Source organism: Rhineura floridana, chromosome 20 (assembly GCF_030035675.1).
Source record: "Rhineura floridana isolate rRhiFlo1 chromosome 20, rRhiFlo1.hap2, whole genome shotgun sequence".
Taxonomy (NCBI): Eukaryota; Metazoa; Chordata; class Lepidosauria; order Squamata; family Rhineuridae; genus Rhineura; species Rhineura floridana.
Window position 1 is genome coordinate 13,298,541 of NC_084499.1, and position 15,906 is coordinate 13,314,446.

A 15,906-nucleotide genomic window follows, 5' to 3' on the forward strand; every position below is an offset into this window, starting at 1 on the left:
GGTGACTGCAAGCAGCCAGCTTCTTTTGGAGGAGGCGATCCAAGGAATGGGGCTTAGGATTTCGATTCAGTTCGCCTTTCAAGCAGAATTGATCAAATTCACAGTTTCCGAAACAATTTGAGAACCAAAACACAGCCGTCCTTCAAAATTCGCTTTTATTAGAACTTTGGGATGCAGTTTGCCAACTAAACAACATTTACAAAGATGCGTATATTAGCGGAAAGCGTGCATAAAAATGAATACGGGAGTGAAAATAACATGCCAAAAGGCATGAAATGATGAAAAATGGCTGACAAAAATGTGTTTATTTGGAGAAATTTGCACTAAAATGCCGGAGAATTTTCATGAAGATTTTTAAAAAAAATTAATGTAGAAATGTAGATAACTGAACAACGTTGGAAAAATGAGAAACAGAGAGAACCGAAACGGACAGACCTTTCCATCCCTACTTAGGGCACAACTCTCTGCTGCAGTCATACCAGCTGAGTAGCCTTAGGAAGCAACATACAGTAAGCACAGGCGACCCTTGGTTTATCATCGCTGCAGGCGCACGTTCCCTTTTTGCAAGGCACCTTCCTCTAATTACAGGGGCAACACCAATGATTGCAAATGTCTGGTGCCTCCCATTGGGAACTGAAGGCTCTGGCTTTGGTCCACGAGAGAAAAATTAAAATGCTCACAGCCCAGCCCAGGAGATGGAGGAAATATCTCATGCCATCAGCGGGGAACTCCTTCGGCTGACGAGTTTTTAAGCGTCTCGTGCGGCACTGGAATCAGCTCCTGGCTTCGTGTCACTACTGTTTACCACAGAAGAGAAGGAGGATAATTATTCCCTATTGCCTCTGAGGAAGGAAGATGTAGGTCAAATATGAGCAAGATACAGCTGTGTGAGAACAGCTCAGTAGCAAAGAGGGGTCGCAGGAGATTCTGTAGTATTTCTAGCTTCAGAAACACACTTTTTTTTTTAACCTGATGATCTCTGATCATCCCCGAGCCTTGTCTGCGCTGGCTGGGGCTGATGGGATGTACAGTCCAACAGCATCTGGAGGAGGGCTGTGCAGGCTCCCCATCCTTGGTCCTCATAGTAAGAGAAATTTGATAATGGAGCCAAGTACTAAGAAGGTGGGCTCTTTCCCACTGGAGATCTTCTTGAAGTGGAGTCTGGACAGCCACCTGTTGGGGATGCTCAAGCTCTGGATTTCCTGCATGGACAAAGGGGGTTGGACTACATGTCCTTATGAGTCCCCTCCAACCCTAGGAATCTATTTTATTCTAGAGGAAAGCTCAGGCTTGTCAGCCTCCCGTGCCTCAAGTTTCTTAACTGGGTCTCCTGCCTACTGCCATCTGGAACATTGTCTATATTCAGGTCACTACAGGGATTATCTTGACCTGGATTGCCACCCCAGATCTCCATGTTGCAGGCTTCCCTAATGTTTAATTGGAGTTCATCAATGGTAATTAGGAACGTAGGAAGCTGCCTTCCACTGAATCAGACCTTTGGCCCATCTAGCTCAGTATTGTGCAGAGCTTGGAAAAGTTACTTTTTGAACTACAATTCCCATCAGCCCCAGCCAGCATGCCCACTGGGTTGGGCTGATAGGAGTTATAGTTTAAAAAAGTAACTTTTCCAAGCTCAGTATTGTCTGCACTGACTGGCAGCAGCTCTCCATAGTTTCAGGTGGGGGATCTTTCCTAGCCCTGTCTGGAGACGCCAGGGATTGAACCTGGCACCTTCTACATGCAAAGCAGATGCTCCAGCCACTGAGCTACAGCCCCTTCCCCAAGATAGGGAAGGGGTATATAGAAAGTTGCCTTCTACTGAGTCAGACCATTGCTCATGGTCCCAGGCTATGGTCTGAAGGCACGTAAGGCCAGCTCCCTGCTGAAGCTAAGCAGGGTCAGGTCTGCTCAGTGCCTGGATGGGAGACCATCTGGGAACTGTATGTAAGCCGCCTTGGGTTTCTATCATGAAAAGAAAGGCAGGGCATAAATCTAATAAATAAATAAATAAATAAATAACTCTAGCTCAGTACTGTCTACACCGACTGGTAACAGTTTTCCAGGGCCTCAGGCTACCTCCCTTCCCCAATTGTGGATGGACTGCCTGCAAGTCGAGAATAACTTATGGTGACCCTATGAATAGGGTTTTCATGGTAAGCAGCATTCAGAGGAGGTTTACCACTGCCTCCCTCTGAGGCTAAGAGGGGCAGTGACTGGCCCAAGGTCACCCAGTGAGCTTCATGGCTGTGTGGGGATTCGAACCCTGGTCTCTCAGGTTGTAATCCAACACCTTAACCACTACACCACACTGGCTCCCATTAGACTGATACTTTGGTGATTTTTTTATTTTGTTTTTGGCAGAGAGGCGAAGAGCCATTGAGGACTACAGATGAGATCCCGACGTTCCTAGGGCCATTCTAGCTCAGTATTATGTCTCCAATGCAGTGAGCAGCCAGCGGTGCCTCTAGAACTTTGGTCTTCAGCTGGGAAACCGGGACCCATTACCAGGGGGTCATGGCCTGATCTAAGGTGAGTCGTGACGGCAGCACTACCACCATACCAGTATATGCTTCCGAAATGCATGTTTGCAGTGCAGGCTGGTCTGTTAGGGCAAATGGGGGGCTGACCAACAAACCTCGGTGTGTCCTTAGCCAGCCCTCACCGACCTGCCTTCATATTTACTTACAGCCAGTCCTGGGGGTGGCCCTGGCTGCCGGCTTCCTCCTCCTCAGCCTCAACCTTGCCTCTGCAGAACTCATCAGGGAGGAGGATGGGATCAAAACTAGAATGAATTGGCTCTGCCTCTCCTTGGCTCCAGAGCCACCTCCTGTTTGGTCTGTTCTTGTACATGTACATTTCAAAGTGTATGCAGAGATGTACATAAACTAGACCAGGGCAACCTATGGACGTTGGTGAACGACATCGCCCTTGATCACTGGCCGCGCGGGCTGCGGCCAAAGGATTTTGGAGTTGGAAGACCTCTGGAGGGCCAGGGTTTCCTCACCCCGACATAAACATTTACTCCCTGGAGCTCCCCTCAAGTCCACTTCGAGACGTCGTTTAACCGTGAGCATCACCTTGTGGCCAAGTTCATATTTCCGACAAAACGCAGAAGGCTTTGCCTGTCACTTTATGAACACCACATGCAACGTTGCTGGATCCAGAGGCCCTCCTGCAAGGAAAGTCTTCCTGTTTTGAGGGAGACATTGCTTTTCCCCCAGCATTCAAACAATGGGCCTGTTGTGAGGGAGGCAGGGCTGGGAAAGGCTCTTGCCAGAAACCCTGGAGAGTGTAAACAGATGATACCAAACTAAATGGGCCAATGGTATGAGACAGCTTCCTAAAATAATACAAATAGTCATAATCTGCAGAATTTATGCAGATTGCAGTGTTGAGGTGGTGATGGTGTTTTCCCCCCTGGGTGCAAATTATGTTGGAACAGAATGTCTGTGCTTGTACCTCAGCGTGAATAGACATTTTCCAAACTGGAGATGGATATTTATTATTATTTATTCATTATTTGATTTATATCCCGCCCTTTCTCCCAGCAGGAGCCCAGGGCGGCAAACAAAAGCACTAAAAACACGTTAAAACATCATAAACACAGACCTTAAAATACATTAAAACAAAACAACTTTAAAAACATTTTTTTAAAAACCTTTAAAGACATCTTTTTAAAAAGGGTTAAAAAACATTGGTTTTTTTTAAAAAAAGGTTTTAAAAATATATATTAAAAAGCAATTCCAACACAGATGTAGACTGGGATAGGTCTCAACTTAAAAGGCTTGTTGAAAGAGAAAAGTCTTCAAAAGGCCCCGAAAAGGTAACAAAGATGGTGCCTGTCTAATATTTAAGGGGAGGGAGTTCCACAGGGTAGGTGCCACCACAATAAAGTTCCATTTCTTATGTTGTACAGAACGGACCTCCAGATAAGATGTTATCTGCAGGAGGCCTTTACCTGCAGAGCGCAGTGATCGACTGGGTATATTGACTGGGATAAGATGGTCTTTCAGGTATCCTGGTCTCGAGCTGTATAGGGCTTTGTACACCAAAACTAGAACCTTGAACTTGGCCTTGAACTTGGATATGGAAGTCCAGTGGCCAAAACAAAAGGGTAGAAGAGCCAAACCAGTCCAGGATTCAACACCAGAGATTCTTGCCTTTATCTTAGCCTTGCCTTGATGCTTGACTGAGCGTTGCTCCTCGTGGTGTTTAGTCTCTCCTCCTTGGGACATCTTTTTTTACCCTTGGAGAACAGCAATCTTGTTAGGGAATTTGAAAAGGACTTGTGAAATTTCTCATTGGCAAAGTTGTAGATGAAGGGATCCAGGCAACAGCTGGCCATGCTGAAGACCAAAGAGACATAATATGCAATTTCCACACAGTACCGAAGCGTACAGGATGTCCAGTAATATCTCACAATCACACCCACTGTCTGGCAGATGTGGAGAGGAGCAAAGCAGACAGTGAAGATGACCATGGTGATGGTGATCATCTGCCTAGACTTGGTCTTCATCACCCTGCCTCGGAGATTGGCTTGACTGATTTGGGCAATGTAGGCCCCCAACATCGCGTAGGACGTCAAGCAGATGCCAAAGGGGATGAGGAAGCAGACGACCCCCAGGAACACTCTATAGGCTAGATAGAGATAGGCCAGCTTCGACTGGTAGATGCTCAAGCACTTGATCGACTTATCGATGACTGCCGTCCTGAGAAAGAAGAAGAGCGGGAGCCCTTGCAGAATGAGGAAAGCCCAGAAGACCAAGACCAGCTTTTTCAAGAAGGACTTCTGCCTCCAAAGAGACTTGGCATTGTAGTGGACAACAACTTGGTATCTGTGGATACTGATGAGCATCAGGAAGTAGATGCTCCCATACAGGTGGGTGCTGAGCAGGAAGACTTGAAACTGGCAGATGAACTGCCCGAAGGGCCAGTGGTTACCCAAGCTGAAATAGGTCACCATCAGCGGCGTGACCGGCAGGACGATGACGTCCACCAAGGCAAGGTTGAACTGCAGCATGATGCTGGAATTCCAGCGCTTGATGGTGAACCAGAAGATCCAGAGGCTGATGCTGTTGAAGACCAGTCCGCCCACTGACAGGATGCCCCAAAGGACTGGGATGGCAAGGTGGAGTTCCCATGGCTGGCACTGTGTCGTATTGGTGGTGTTCATTTGAGGGATGGAGACAGGAAGAAAGGGGAAGAAACAAGGTAGGCTTTCCGTCTCTCGGTTTTCTTAGAGCACCCCCAGCCACTTCATAAAGGGTTTGGTTCCATTGCAGCCCTTCTCTTGTGTAGTTGTGTTGTGCTGTGTGTCCCGCTCTTTGAACACTGTATGTGCAGGTGCACTTCCTCTTCCTCAGAGGGCTTCTTCGGAGACAACCTCAGACAGCAGAGAACAAACCCAAAAGATGGAACCTGTTATTCTTGACTTGACATTTGTGGTGCGTGCGGGAGCAACCTGTTCTTTTAACCGCTGGAGACATTTGAAAGCCTCTTTAAAAACTAGGGCGCTTTCACATGACCTGTTTATCGAGCATTTGGCCTGATTTGTTTGCAGGGCGATTAGATGACAATGGCTCTTTATTGAGGGCCCGTTTGTTTGCAAGGCGATTTGAAGACATTGGCTACTCACCGAACGTGGATTTTGTGTCAAAGCAAGTGTTATCCCACAGTTTCCAGCGCATTTCAGATTGCTTTCCTTATCGCAAAAAGTCCAGTTTTGGGGTGGGGAGCGGGTTTGTTGCTCAAGAGCTCTCAGTCAACTCTCTGTCAGCTCTCAGCTAACTGGGCTCCTGCCGGGAGGAAGGGCGGGATATAAATCAAATAATAAATAAATAAACAAACAAACAAACCCTAATTTGCACAACCTGAATTTGGTAGTGTATGATTGAATCCCAAGTGAAAATAGTGACGGTCTGGAAGTACCCCCCAAAAGAAGTCTTAATCATTGATTAAAACACACACACACACACACACACACACAGATTGTTTCCATTAAGGAAGAAGGAGCATATGTCAAAGCATTGTAGGAGACAGCCCCTCATTCAGTGGTGGCTGATGCCCACTGGGGCTGGTGGGGCGGAAGGCAGGGAGCCCAACAGTAGGTGGAGCCACAGCCAATGACAGGTAGAGCCAATTTAAGTCTAGTTTTGTCCCCATCCTCCTCCCTGCTAAGTTCTACAAGGAGTAATACTGAGACTAAGGAGGAGGAGGAGGCTGGCAACCAGTGCCTCCCCCTGGACTGCATGTAAATAAGAAGGGAGGCAGGTGGGGGCTGGCTGAGGGCATAGTGAGGTTGGTGGGGCAGTGTCCCATTTGCCCTAATGGACCATCCTCCATTGCCCCTGCACAGTAGGGCCCCGCTTTGCGGCGCTCTGCTTCGCAGCGTTCCACCAATACAGAGGTTGCCAATTGCAGAAAGGCCCTCTCCTAAGGCACTTGTTCCGGTTTTACGGCGTTTTTCGGGCACCAGGCACCATTTTAGACAATGTTAGTCAATGCATTCCGCTTTACAGAGGATTTTGCTTTACAACGGCAGTTCGGAACGGAACCCGCCGTTTGAGCGGGGCCCTACTGTACAAGACCGGAATTAATCAATTCAGTTATGAAAACAGACACATTGATACTGATCTCCACTGATCTGAATGATACTGTTGCGTGCACTCTAATCTTTGAGTGGTGAGAGTGAGCTTGGAAAAGTTACTCTTTTGAACTACAACTCCTATCAGCCCAATCCAGTGGCCATGCTGGCTGGGGCTGATGGGAGTTGTAGTTCAAAAAATAACTTTTCCAAGCTCAGGTGAGAGACTTGCAGGGGTTCCAGTGCTTACCCTGGGTTTGGTTCCCTTGGAATGAAGGTCAGCAGAGACTTTAGGATATATGGTTTTATTTTCACATATATACAACCTGAGCATAAGGTGGAAGCATTCTCAGCATTAACACTTCAGCAGATGTTGCTTCCCCATTAGGCTTCTAAGGGAGGTGTCCCAAAGCCATAGCTTGGGATTTAGCGCAGAGATCAAGGCAAGCCTCTCTGCTTCCAGCTTCACAGCAGACTAAAATACACACAGGCTACTTCTTGGCCCCAGGATGGGGAGGGGGGTTCTCCCCTCCTCAAGGAGCATCCCTGGCCATTTGTTCTGATGGCAACACATCTCTGGACCAAGTGTTTAGACATGTAGATTGCATACTTGACAGACCCATTCACCTAACAAAGGAACTGATTTGATCAGCTCAACAGATTCCTCTGCTACAACTCCATCTTTATAGATTCAAAATCACAGGCTGGAAGGGGACCCTAGACATCATCCAGACTAATCCTATAACAATACAAATCAGCTTCCAAAGACAGAAGGCTGGATTTTGGACTTTTGTTCTTTTCCTCTTTTTTAAAAGCTCTTTATTCTACCATGTTGTTGTTACGTGCCTTCAAGTCGATTATAATCTATGAATCAGTGACCTCCAATAGCATCTGTTATAAACCACCAGATACTGTAAATTCAGGTTTGTGACTTGCTTTATGGAATTAATCCATCTCTTGTTTGGCCTTCCTCTTTTTCTACTCCCTTCTGTTTTTCCCAGCATTATTGTCTTTTCTAGTGAATCATGTCTTCTCAGTATGTGTCCAAAGTATGATAACCTCAGTTTCATCATTTTAGCTTCTAATGATAGTTCTGGTTTAATTTGTTCTAACATCCAATTATTTGTATTTTTCGTGGTCCATGGTATCTGCAAAGCTCTCCTCCAACACCACATTTCAAATGAGTTGATTTTTCTCTTATCTGCTTTTTTCACTGCCCAACTTTAACATCCATACATAGAGATCAGGAATACCATGGTCTCTATGATCCTGACTTTAGTGTTCAGTTGTACACCTTTGCATTTGAGGACCTTTTCTAGTTCTCTCATAGCTGCCTTCCCCAGTCTTAGCCTTCATCTACCCTGCACTTTGAACACATCAGGGCTGCAATCCAATGCACACTTACCTGGGAATAAGCCCCACTGAATCCAACGGAGCGTACTTCTGAGTAGACATGTATTGGATTGCAACCTAGCTCCATGAGGGGTAAACTACAGTCTCCAGGATTCTTTGGGGAAAGTCATGGGCTTTAATTGGATGGTGAATAAGCAGCCCACATCAACCTGAATTTGTGGGGTGTGATTGAATCCCACCTCCCACGCAGCGATGGTCTGGAAGCAGCTTCTGTCCAATGCACTTCCCTGGTTCTCTGTGGGGATACTATATTTTTTTCCTGAAGGTGGAGGAGAAGAGGTGGTTGAGCCTGACGTTTGACACAAGACCAAGACCACCTGTGTTGCTTTAACTCCATTTCAGTCAGTGGTGCCATCAACTTTAGGGCAGATGTCAGAAGGGCCCCCCGATGCAGCATAGCTGGCTTACCAGATTTTGAAATATGTGAAACAGCATCCTTTCTCCCCCTAAGATCATTTAGACCAGCCTCCAAAGTTACCTGCCTGCATCACTGATTTCGGTTCTCTAATTCTAACCTCCTGGGTTTCCGATTTCCAGACTCCATTTCCTCTGTGAAGGATGCTGCTACAGGGCAAGACGGAAGCGAGTCACCTGAGAGGAATATGGGACTCCTGAAATGACGTGCCCACCTCTGAGCAGAAATAAAGCTGCCCTTCAGCCAACTAGAACAGAAGGGGGGACCCTTTGCCCCCCCGGATGTTGGCGGGGCCAACTGCCAGGAAAGATGGGAGCGGAGTTCCCACCTGGAGGGCCAAAGGTTCCCCGCGCTTATTTATTTAATTTCTCAAAATATTTGTATACCGCTGTTTCGTTAAAGACATCAGAGTGGTTTAAAGGTAAAGGTCTCCCCGCACTTGTAGTGCGAGTCATTTCCGACTCTTAGGGTGTCGTCTTGCGACGTTTACTAGGCAGACCGTATATATGGGGTGGGTTACTAGGCAGACCGTATATATGGGGTGGGATTGCCAGTTCCGTCCCCGGCCTTTCTTTACCCCCCAGCGTATGCCGGGTACTCGTTTTACCAACCACGGATGGATGGAAGGCTGAGTGGACCTCGACCCCTTTTACCGGAGATTCGACTTCCTCCTTCTGTTGGAATCAAACTCCGGCTGTGAGCAGAGCTTCGGCTGTGTTACTGCCGCTTACCACTCTGCACCACGGAGGGTCTTCACGGAGTGGTTTACAACATGTTCAAAATAACAACCACCGTAGAGGAAAAACATTAAAAGTATGGTAAAAACAAAAAGCAGCTTGAACTAGAGATTTGACCTTCCCCGGTTGCTTTCAGACCTCCCTAGATTTCTGTGGTTTGTGGGGGCTGGGGTGAGGGGGGGGGTCCCCTCTGCCTGCTTTTGCATCTGGTCCCACCCTCCACTGGCATGTGCCACCCCCCAGATGTTTGTCCAGAAGGGAATGTGGCCCTCAGGCTGAAAAAGTCTCCCTACCTCTGGTAAACCGTAGCTTGCCATTGCATCCAAATGCAGCAGATGTTGGTTTGAGCACCCTAAAAGCAGAGCCTTCGAATCGCCTCCATTTGTGTGTGGAGGAAGAGGAGCAGGCGACGAGGTGGTGTCACATGTCATTATGTTTGAACTGGGTCAGTAGGTCGCAAGCTGCTGTGCAGTAGCAGTGTAGTGTAGTGGCAAATTCAGAAGTGCAGGGTCCCTTCATGATAGTCAAAGCCACACAAACACACCTTTTTTTGCTGCTGGGTTGAGAATGAGATCCTTGGAATGTCTTCTCTCATAACAACAGACATCCCTAGAAGCCAATAAGCATAAGAGAGGAGAGTGTTAGCTACTGAGAAGAGCCTTCTCAGTGGCTGACTCACCTCCTTTCACTCTGATTGGCTCCAATCAGCTGGAAAGGCCAAGGATGCATGTTAGAAGACTCTTCTCAGTGGCCAACACACTCCCCTGTCATGCTGTTTAGATCATAGGCAGAAGTGTAGTGGCAAATTGAGAAGTGCAGGGTACCTTTGTGAGCCATGCCACACCTCCCACTGCCACCCCTGCTAAGGTTATACCACTGGCACTATTGGGGCCTGCATAATTGACTTGGCAAGCTACAGCAGTAAAGAATTAAACCCCATGATGTTGTATGGAAGCTTCACCCGCTCATCTCAGTCCTCATGGATGGATCCCTTCCCACGTAATTCACCAACACACATAGATTAAGCAACCCTCTTGCACACTCCTTTAGCCCCAAAATTATCCACAAGATTAGCCTTCCACAAGATAACCATCTCTCCCCACCTCAAAAACAACACTCACCAGCCAAGTACCGTGCCCTGCAAGTACTTCACAGCCTGCATTTTTGTAATGTCATATAGACAGCAAATAAAGTTTTGTCAAGTCTCTGACAAACCACCCTGCATGGCTGAGAGGCTTTTTTTGGTCCCAGACTGCTTTTGTCAGATGAGACTTTTTCAGAAGGTAACTTTTATTATTATTATTTTTTTTTGGAGACAACTCTTTCTCAGTATAATAAAAAAAGAAGTTAAGCAAGTCTAGGAAGAGAGATAGGAAGTCAGGAAACTGCTTTATACTGAATCCATCTTGCTTAGTATTGCTTGCACTGACTGGCAGCAGCTCTCCAGGGTTCCAGGCAGGAGTCTCTCCCAGCCCAACCTGGCAATGCCTGAATTCAACCCGGGATCTTCTGCATGGAAAGCAGATGCGCTGCCTCTGAGCTACAGCCCTTCCCTGTTTAAAGCCTATTTTCATCAAGGAATTTTTTAAAAAGCATCTTGTCGTTTCAGAAGCTCATTTGTTGAAAGATCCTGCCATGCTTTCTCCACCCTATGTCCCTAGAACAATACAACGACCTTAACTCACATGAATGAATCATCTTTAATGATCATTGTTCTTATCTCTAATCTTGTCATACAAGCCAGCTAAAGAAAGAAATTAACAACCGATTTTATCAAGATATATCTGCTATAATATCATGCAACCCAATCATTTGCATGTTGACTCATAAGCAAGCCCCACTGTGATCAATGAAGCTTACTCCCAAGTCAACCAAGTTAGCTTTAACATGTGGGTGTTGCTGTCTTCCTCGCTGAGAAAATTGCTTCTTGGCTCGCTCCTCCCACACCAGCACAATCCACTCCCCACAGGGTGCAGATTAAGGCTGCAATCCAGTACATGTTTACTCAGACGTAAGCTCCATTGAGTTCAATGCAACTTACTCCCAGGTAAATATTGGACTGCAGTCCAAATTTGTTAAAGAGAGAGAGAATTTTGTCTGGGCAGAGATTGACAGAGGAAGACGTTGCTTTGAATAATCTGTTGCTCATACAACCAACTGAGATAAGAAGCACCCTTTTTCCTTCTGCATCTGCAAGTTATAATCCTTTGCCTCAGGAATACTTTCAGATGCATGGGGGGGGGGAGGGAATGGAGGGGGGAGAAGGCAGGAAGATCTCACAAGCTTCTGTTGTTATGTGCCTTCAAGTCGATTACGACTTATGGAGACCCTATGAATCAGTGACCTCCAAGAGCATCTGTCGTGAACCGCCCTGTTCAGATCTTGTAAGTTGAGGTCTGTGGCTTCCTTTATGCAATCAATCCATTTCTTGTTTAGCCTTCCTCTTTTTCTACTCCCTTCTCTTTTCCCCAGCATTATGGTATTTTCTAGTGAATCATGTGTCCAAAGTATTCATCATTTTAGCTTCTAATGATAGTTCTGGTTTAATTTGTTCTAACACCCAATTCACAAACTTCTAAAGCCTGGTTTGTTTGTTTTTGAGAGAGGGCATGATTCTTTGCAACTACTGTGCCCCTCCTCCTCTTCTGAAACCTGAACTGATCCATCACCTCTGGGAGGGGGTAAAAAAAAAACCCAAGAAGCAAGCACAACATCCATTTCCTTCCTAGGCTGGGTGATGTGAAGTCAAAATAGTCATTCCTGGGGTCACAACTGCCTTCCACCCTCCCCTGTGTAAACTCCTTCATTCCATTGAGTGCAGAGTCCCTGCACGCCACCTCTCTCCCTCATATGCACACACTGTGCAGCTACAGATCTGCCCCCCCCCCGCCAGCTACCATGGAGAAGGAGGAGGCAGGACCCCCCCCCCCGCACACCCATGGAGCAGAGGCTGGAGTGCTAGCCCAGGCAGGAGAAAGAGGAAGAGCCATATTGCGGGGCAAGAGACAGGCTGTAGGCTGGGGTGGGCAAATATCTGCTTAATCCCGCCCCCCCCCACTAGAATTAAGCAGATTTTTCATCTCTTGCCCTACAGTGTTGCACCTCCTCTTCCTTTTCCTCCTATCTTACTCGGCCACGAGTGATCACCAGTGATGAACGATGATGATGTATGGTTTGGCTGGGGAGCCCCCTCCCCTCCTGTCTCCTTCTTTGCCCTGGTGTGCGTGTGTGTGTGAGAGTGGGGGGCGGCTGAGGAAGAAGTAATGGTTTCGCGCCACCTCCTCAACAATCCTAGGGATAGGAAGCCGGTGGAATTTACACTGGCTTAAGTTACGCCAGCCGTAAGTTGCCCCTATTCCAAACTCTGTTCAGGGACGGGGCTATTGTCAGATGAGCCTGCACCTGGCAGAGGGAAAGCGATCCCCTAAAAGAGCCTTTGACTTGAAGTCACCCTTTTGGCTGGCGTAAGTTCCAGCAGCTTGCTAGGCCACGTGACAGCCGAAAGGAGTTTGGAATAGGCGTCAGTCTCTCCTGGCCCTGCCTCCCCCCCAACATGCCCCCAGAATGCCCCTTTTTGGGGACTTTCTCTGGCTTAAGTCACATCACCTTAAGTTCCGACGGCTGAGCCTCAGCAGAGGCTGCTGAGCCCTCAAACCTGAACCCAAGGGATTGATGATTGACTCTCATTTTGCCGCCTGCTTGGGGTTCAGGGGCACCGTGGAGGAAAAGTGATCAATCGTAGGTAAGGATGGACTTCTTAGACTACTCTTTGAAGAAGTAAATGGGTCCCACTGCAGCTGGCTTCCTGTGGTTTGACAGCCGCAGCCCTCTAAGGTTCTTGCCTACATTTCGTCTCCTAAGCTTGGCTGCTTGAGAATGTTCAAACCCCATCAGTCACAAGGACAAAGAAAATGGCCGGGGAGGATCTCCAACAGCCTGGGCTTCTCCCCTGAGATGCTCCTTCTTTGGTGGTTGCCAGATGAAAGGCACACGTGGTCATGATCAGCATGGAGGTCTCCTAGGGGTGCAGGTGTGTCTTGAGGTCAGTTGCACTGCTGAGTCTCATTGCTGAGCTCCAATGGGGTCTTCTTCACACCCTCCTAAGGATTCGCCCCGTCTTCCGCTAGTCTTTGTACCTCTCTCCATGATGGGCAAGCCAGTGACTGAGAAAAGCCCGGGTGGTTCATCCAGGAGAAATGGCTGAAAAAAGTCAAAGGAGAACACAAGGAGAGCCCCGCTGAATCAGCCCAAGGGAGGCCCCTCTAATCCAGCATCCACACTGGCCAAAGAGATGCTTCTTCTGAAAAGTCCACAAGCTGATTGTGAAGGCAACAGTCTTCCTCTGCTGTTGCTTCCCAGCAACTGGTGTTCAGGGGGTATACTGCCTCTGAACATGGAGGTTTCATCCTCATTGGTCCTATACAGCATAGTCAATGGTCAGGGCTGCTGGGAGCTGTAGTCCAAACCATCTGGAGAGGCACAGGTTAGGAAAGGATGTTTAGAATGGAGAGCTGTGGATAGACCATTCCCTGTCTATAAGAAGAATCCTGCTGGAACAGAACAATCGGGTTAACAGAATAAACTCCAGTTACAAAAGTTGTATACAAACCACACATTTAAAGCACCCACCCCCGCCCGGAATCCTGGGAACAGTAAATTTCTCCTTCGCAGAGCTACAGGTTCCCAACACCCTTAACTAACGACACTTCCCAGGATTCTTGGGGAGGGGAGTGTGGAAACGTGCGTTAAATGTATGGTGTGTACGCAGCCGTAAATACAGTGATAGCCAGGGCCCATTGGGACTGGTAGGGCGGAAGGCAGACAGCCCAACTGTAGGTCGAGCCAGAGCCAATGACAAGACAGAGCCAGATTCTATGACAGGAGGAGCCCACAAAATTCTACTTTTGTCCCCAAACTCCTCCTTGCTACAAGGGGCAATGCTGAGACTAAGGAGGACGAAGCTGGTAGGCAGGAGCACCTTCCGGGCTGGTTGTATGAAAGAAGGCAGGCAGGTGGGGACTGGCTGAGGGTAGACTGAGACTGGTGGGGCAGTGCCCCTCTTGCCCGATAGACCAGCCTCCACTGTGTAAATACATAGAGTATGTCTACAGTGAGGAATCTTTAATGAGTATTGCATTTATCTCTGGATCATTGCCCTTTGGAGATGTCTAAATTTAGCTGGATGAGGTTTCCAGTGTTTCGTCCCCACCCCCTTTGATCAGCAAAACCAGAATGCAACAACGGAACAGCAGCAGAGCAACTGATGGAAAACACGGGAAATTATGCGACTGTACACAACGTGCAGAATTTAAGCACTTCAGGGTTCCGAAGGTGGCTGACTTTGCCCTTTTTGCAGCCAGCATACGTTGCACTTCCATAGGAATGCAGAAAAAGTGCAGGACTGGGCATAGATCCAGATACTCTTGAGAGTCTCCCCTTTCTTCGATTGCACAAAAACAAGGCAGAGCAAGCTTCTAGCCATTCCAACTGTGAACAGGCATTTGACAATGTGCGGCTCCAGTCTCAGAAGCCAAACCAGCAATTTCAGAATGCGACATCGAACAGCTGCAGAAGCACATTATGCAAAACGGGCCCGATGATGGCAGTGGACCTGATCTGCACAATCTGTGCAGGTTGCAGAACTGACGTTTGCTGGGTGCAGAAAGTGGATTAGCTTGGCACAGAAGTCAGGACTTTATTTAGCACCCTGTACTTGGCTATAAGAGCCAGTGTGGCGTAGTGGTTAAGGTGCTGGACTACGACCTGGGAGACCAGGGTTCGAATCCCCACACAGCCATGAAGCTCACTGGGTGACCTTGGGCCAGTCACTGCTTCTCAGCCTCAGAGGAAGGCAATGGTAAAACCCCCTCTGAATATCGCTTACCATGAAAACCCTATTCATAGGGTCGCCATAAGTCAGAATCGACTTGAAGGCAGTCCATCATCATCACCTGGCTATGACCCAGCAAAGACTGACATATATCTCAAACCCAAATTGGAGCTTAATAGAGGCAGCTCATGGCCAAGGAGAACTCCTCTCAGAGCCAAAGCAGGCTGGGATTCAGCACCAGCAATTCTCACTTTTTGCTCAGACTTCTAAATGTTGTTTCTCCTGGGGTTGTATCCAACTACGTTCTATTCAGAGTTGAAAAGAGACCTGCTGGATCAAGTCAAATGCCCATCTAGTCCAGCATCCTGTTCTCACAGTGGCCAACCAGAGGCCTATGGAAAGCCCACAAGAAGGATCTGAGTGCCACAGCACTCTCCCCGCTTGTGATTCCCAGCTACTAGGATTCACAGGTATACTGCCTCCAACAGTGGAGGTAGAACATAGCCATTGTGGCTGGTAGCCCGATAGCCTTATCCTCCATGAATTTGTCTAATCCTCTTTTAAAGCCACTCATGTTGGTAGCCATCACTCCCTCTTATGGGAGATGGTGATTCATCGATATTGATAGACCTAAGTGAGTCATGCGCATTAATTCAAACGGGTCTCCTCTGAGAATGACTAATCTTGAAGTGGTCTCCGCACTTCAAGAAGGATGCAGACAAACTGCAACAGGTTCAGAGGAGGGCAACAAGGATGATCAGGGGACTGGAAACAAAGCCCTATGAGGAGAGACTGAACGAACTGGGCATGTTTAGCCCGGAGAAGAGAAGACTGAGCAGAGGTATGATAGCATTCTTCAAGTACATTAAAGGTTGCCACACAGAGGAGGGCCAGGATCTCTTCTCCATCGTCCCAGAGTGCAGGACAC

General features: G+C 47.7%; 1 protein-coding gene across 1 annotated transcript; it reads right to left on the bottom strand.

The window, feature by feature from the left end:
• Positions 1 to 4,162: 4,162 nt before the first annotated feature.
• Positions 4,163 to 5,173, bottom strand: LOC133373983 (P2Y purinoceptor 2-like). The gene has a single exon (XM_061604484.1). The coding sequence runs from the start codon at positions 5,171 to 5,173 to the stop codon at positions 4,163 to 4,165; it is 1,011 nt and encodes a 336-aa protein (XP_061460468.1).
• Positions 5,174 to 15,906: the final 10,733 nt, after the last annotated feature.

Bases quoted from the DNA above. Each gene is read 5' to 3' on its own strand.
- LOC133373983 (XM_061604484.1), bottom strand. From the start codon at position 5,173: ATGAACACCACCAATACGACACAGTGCCAGCCATGGGAACTCCACCTT.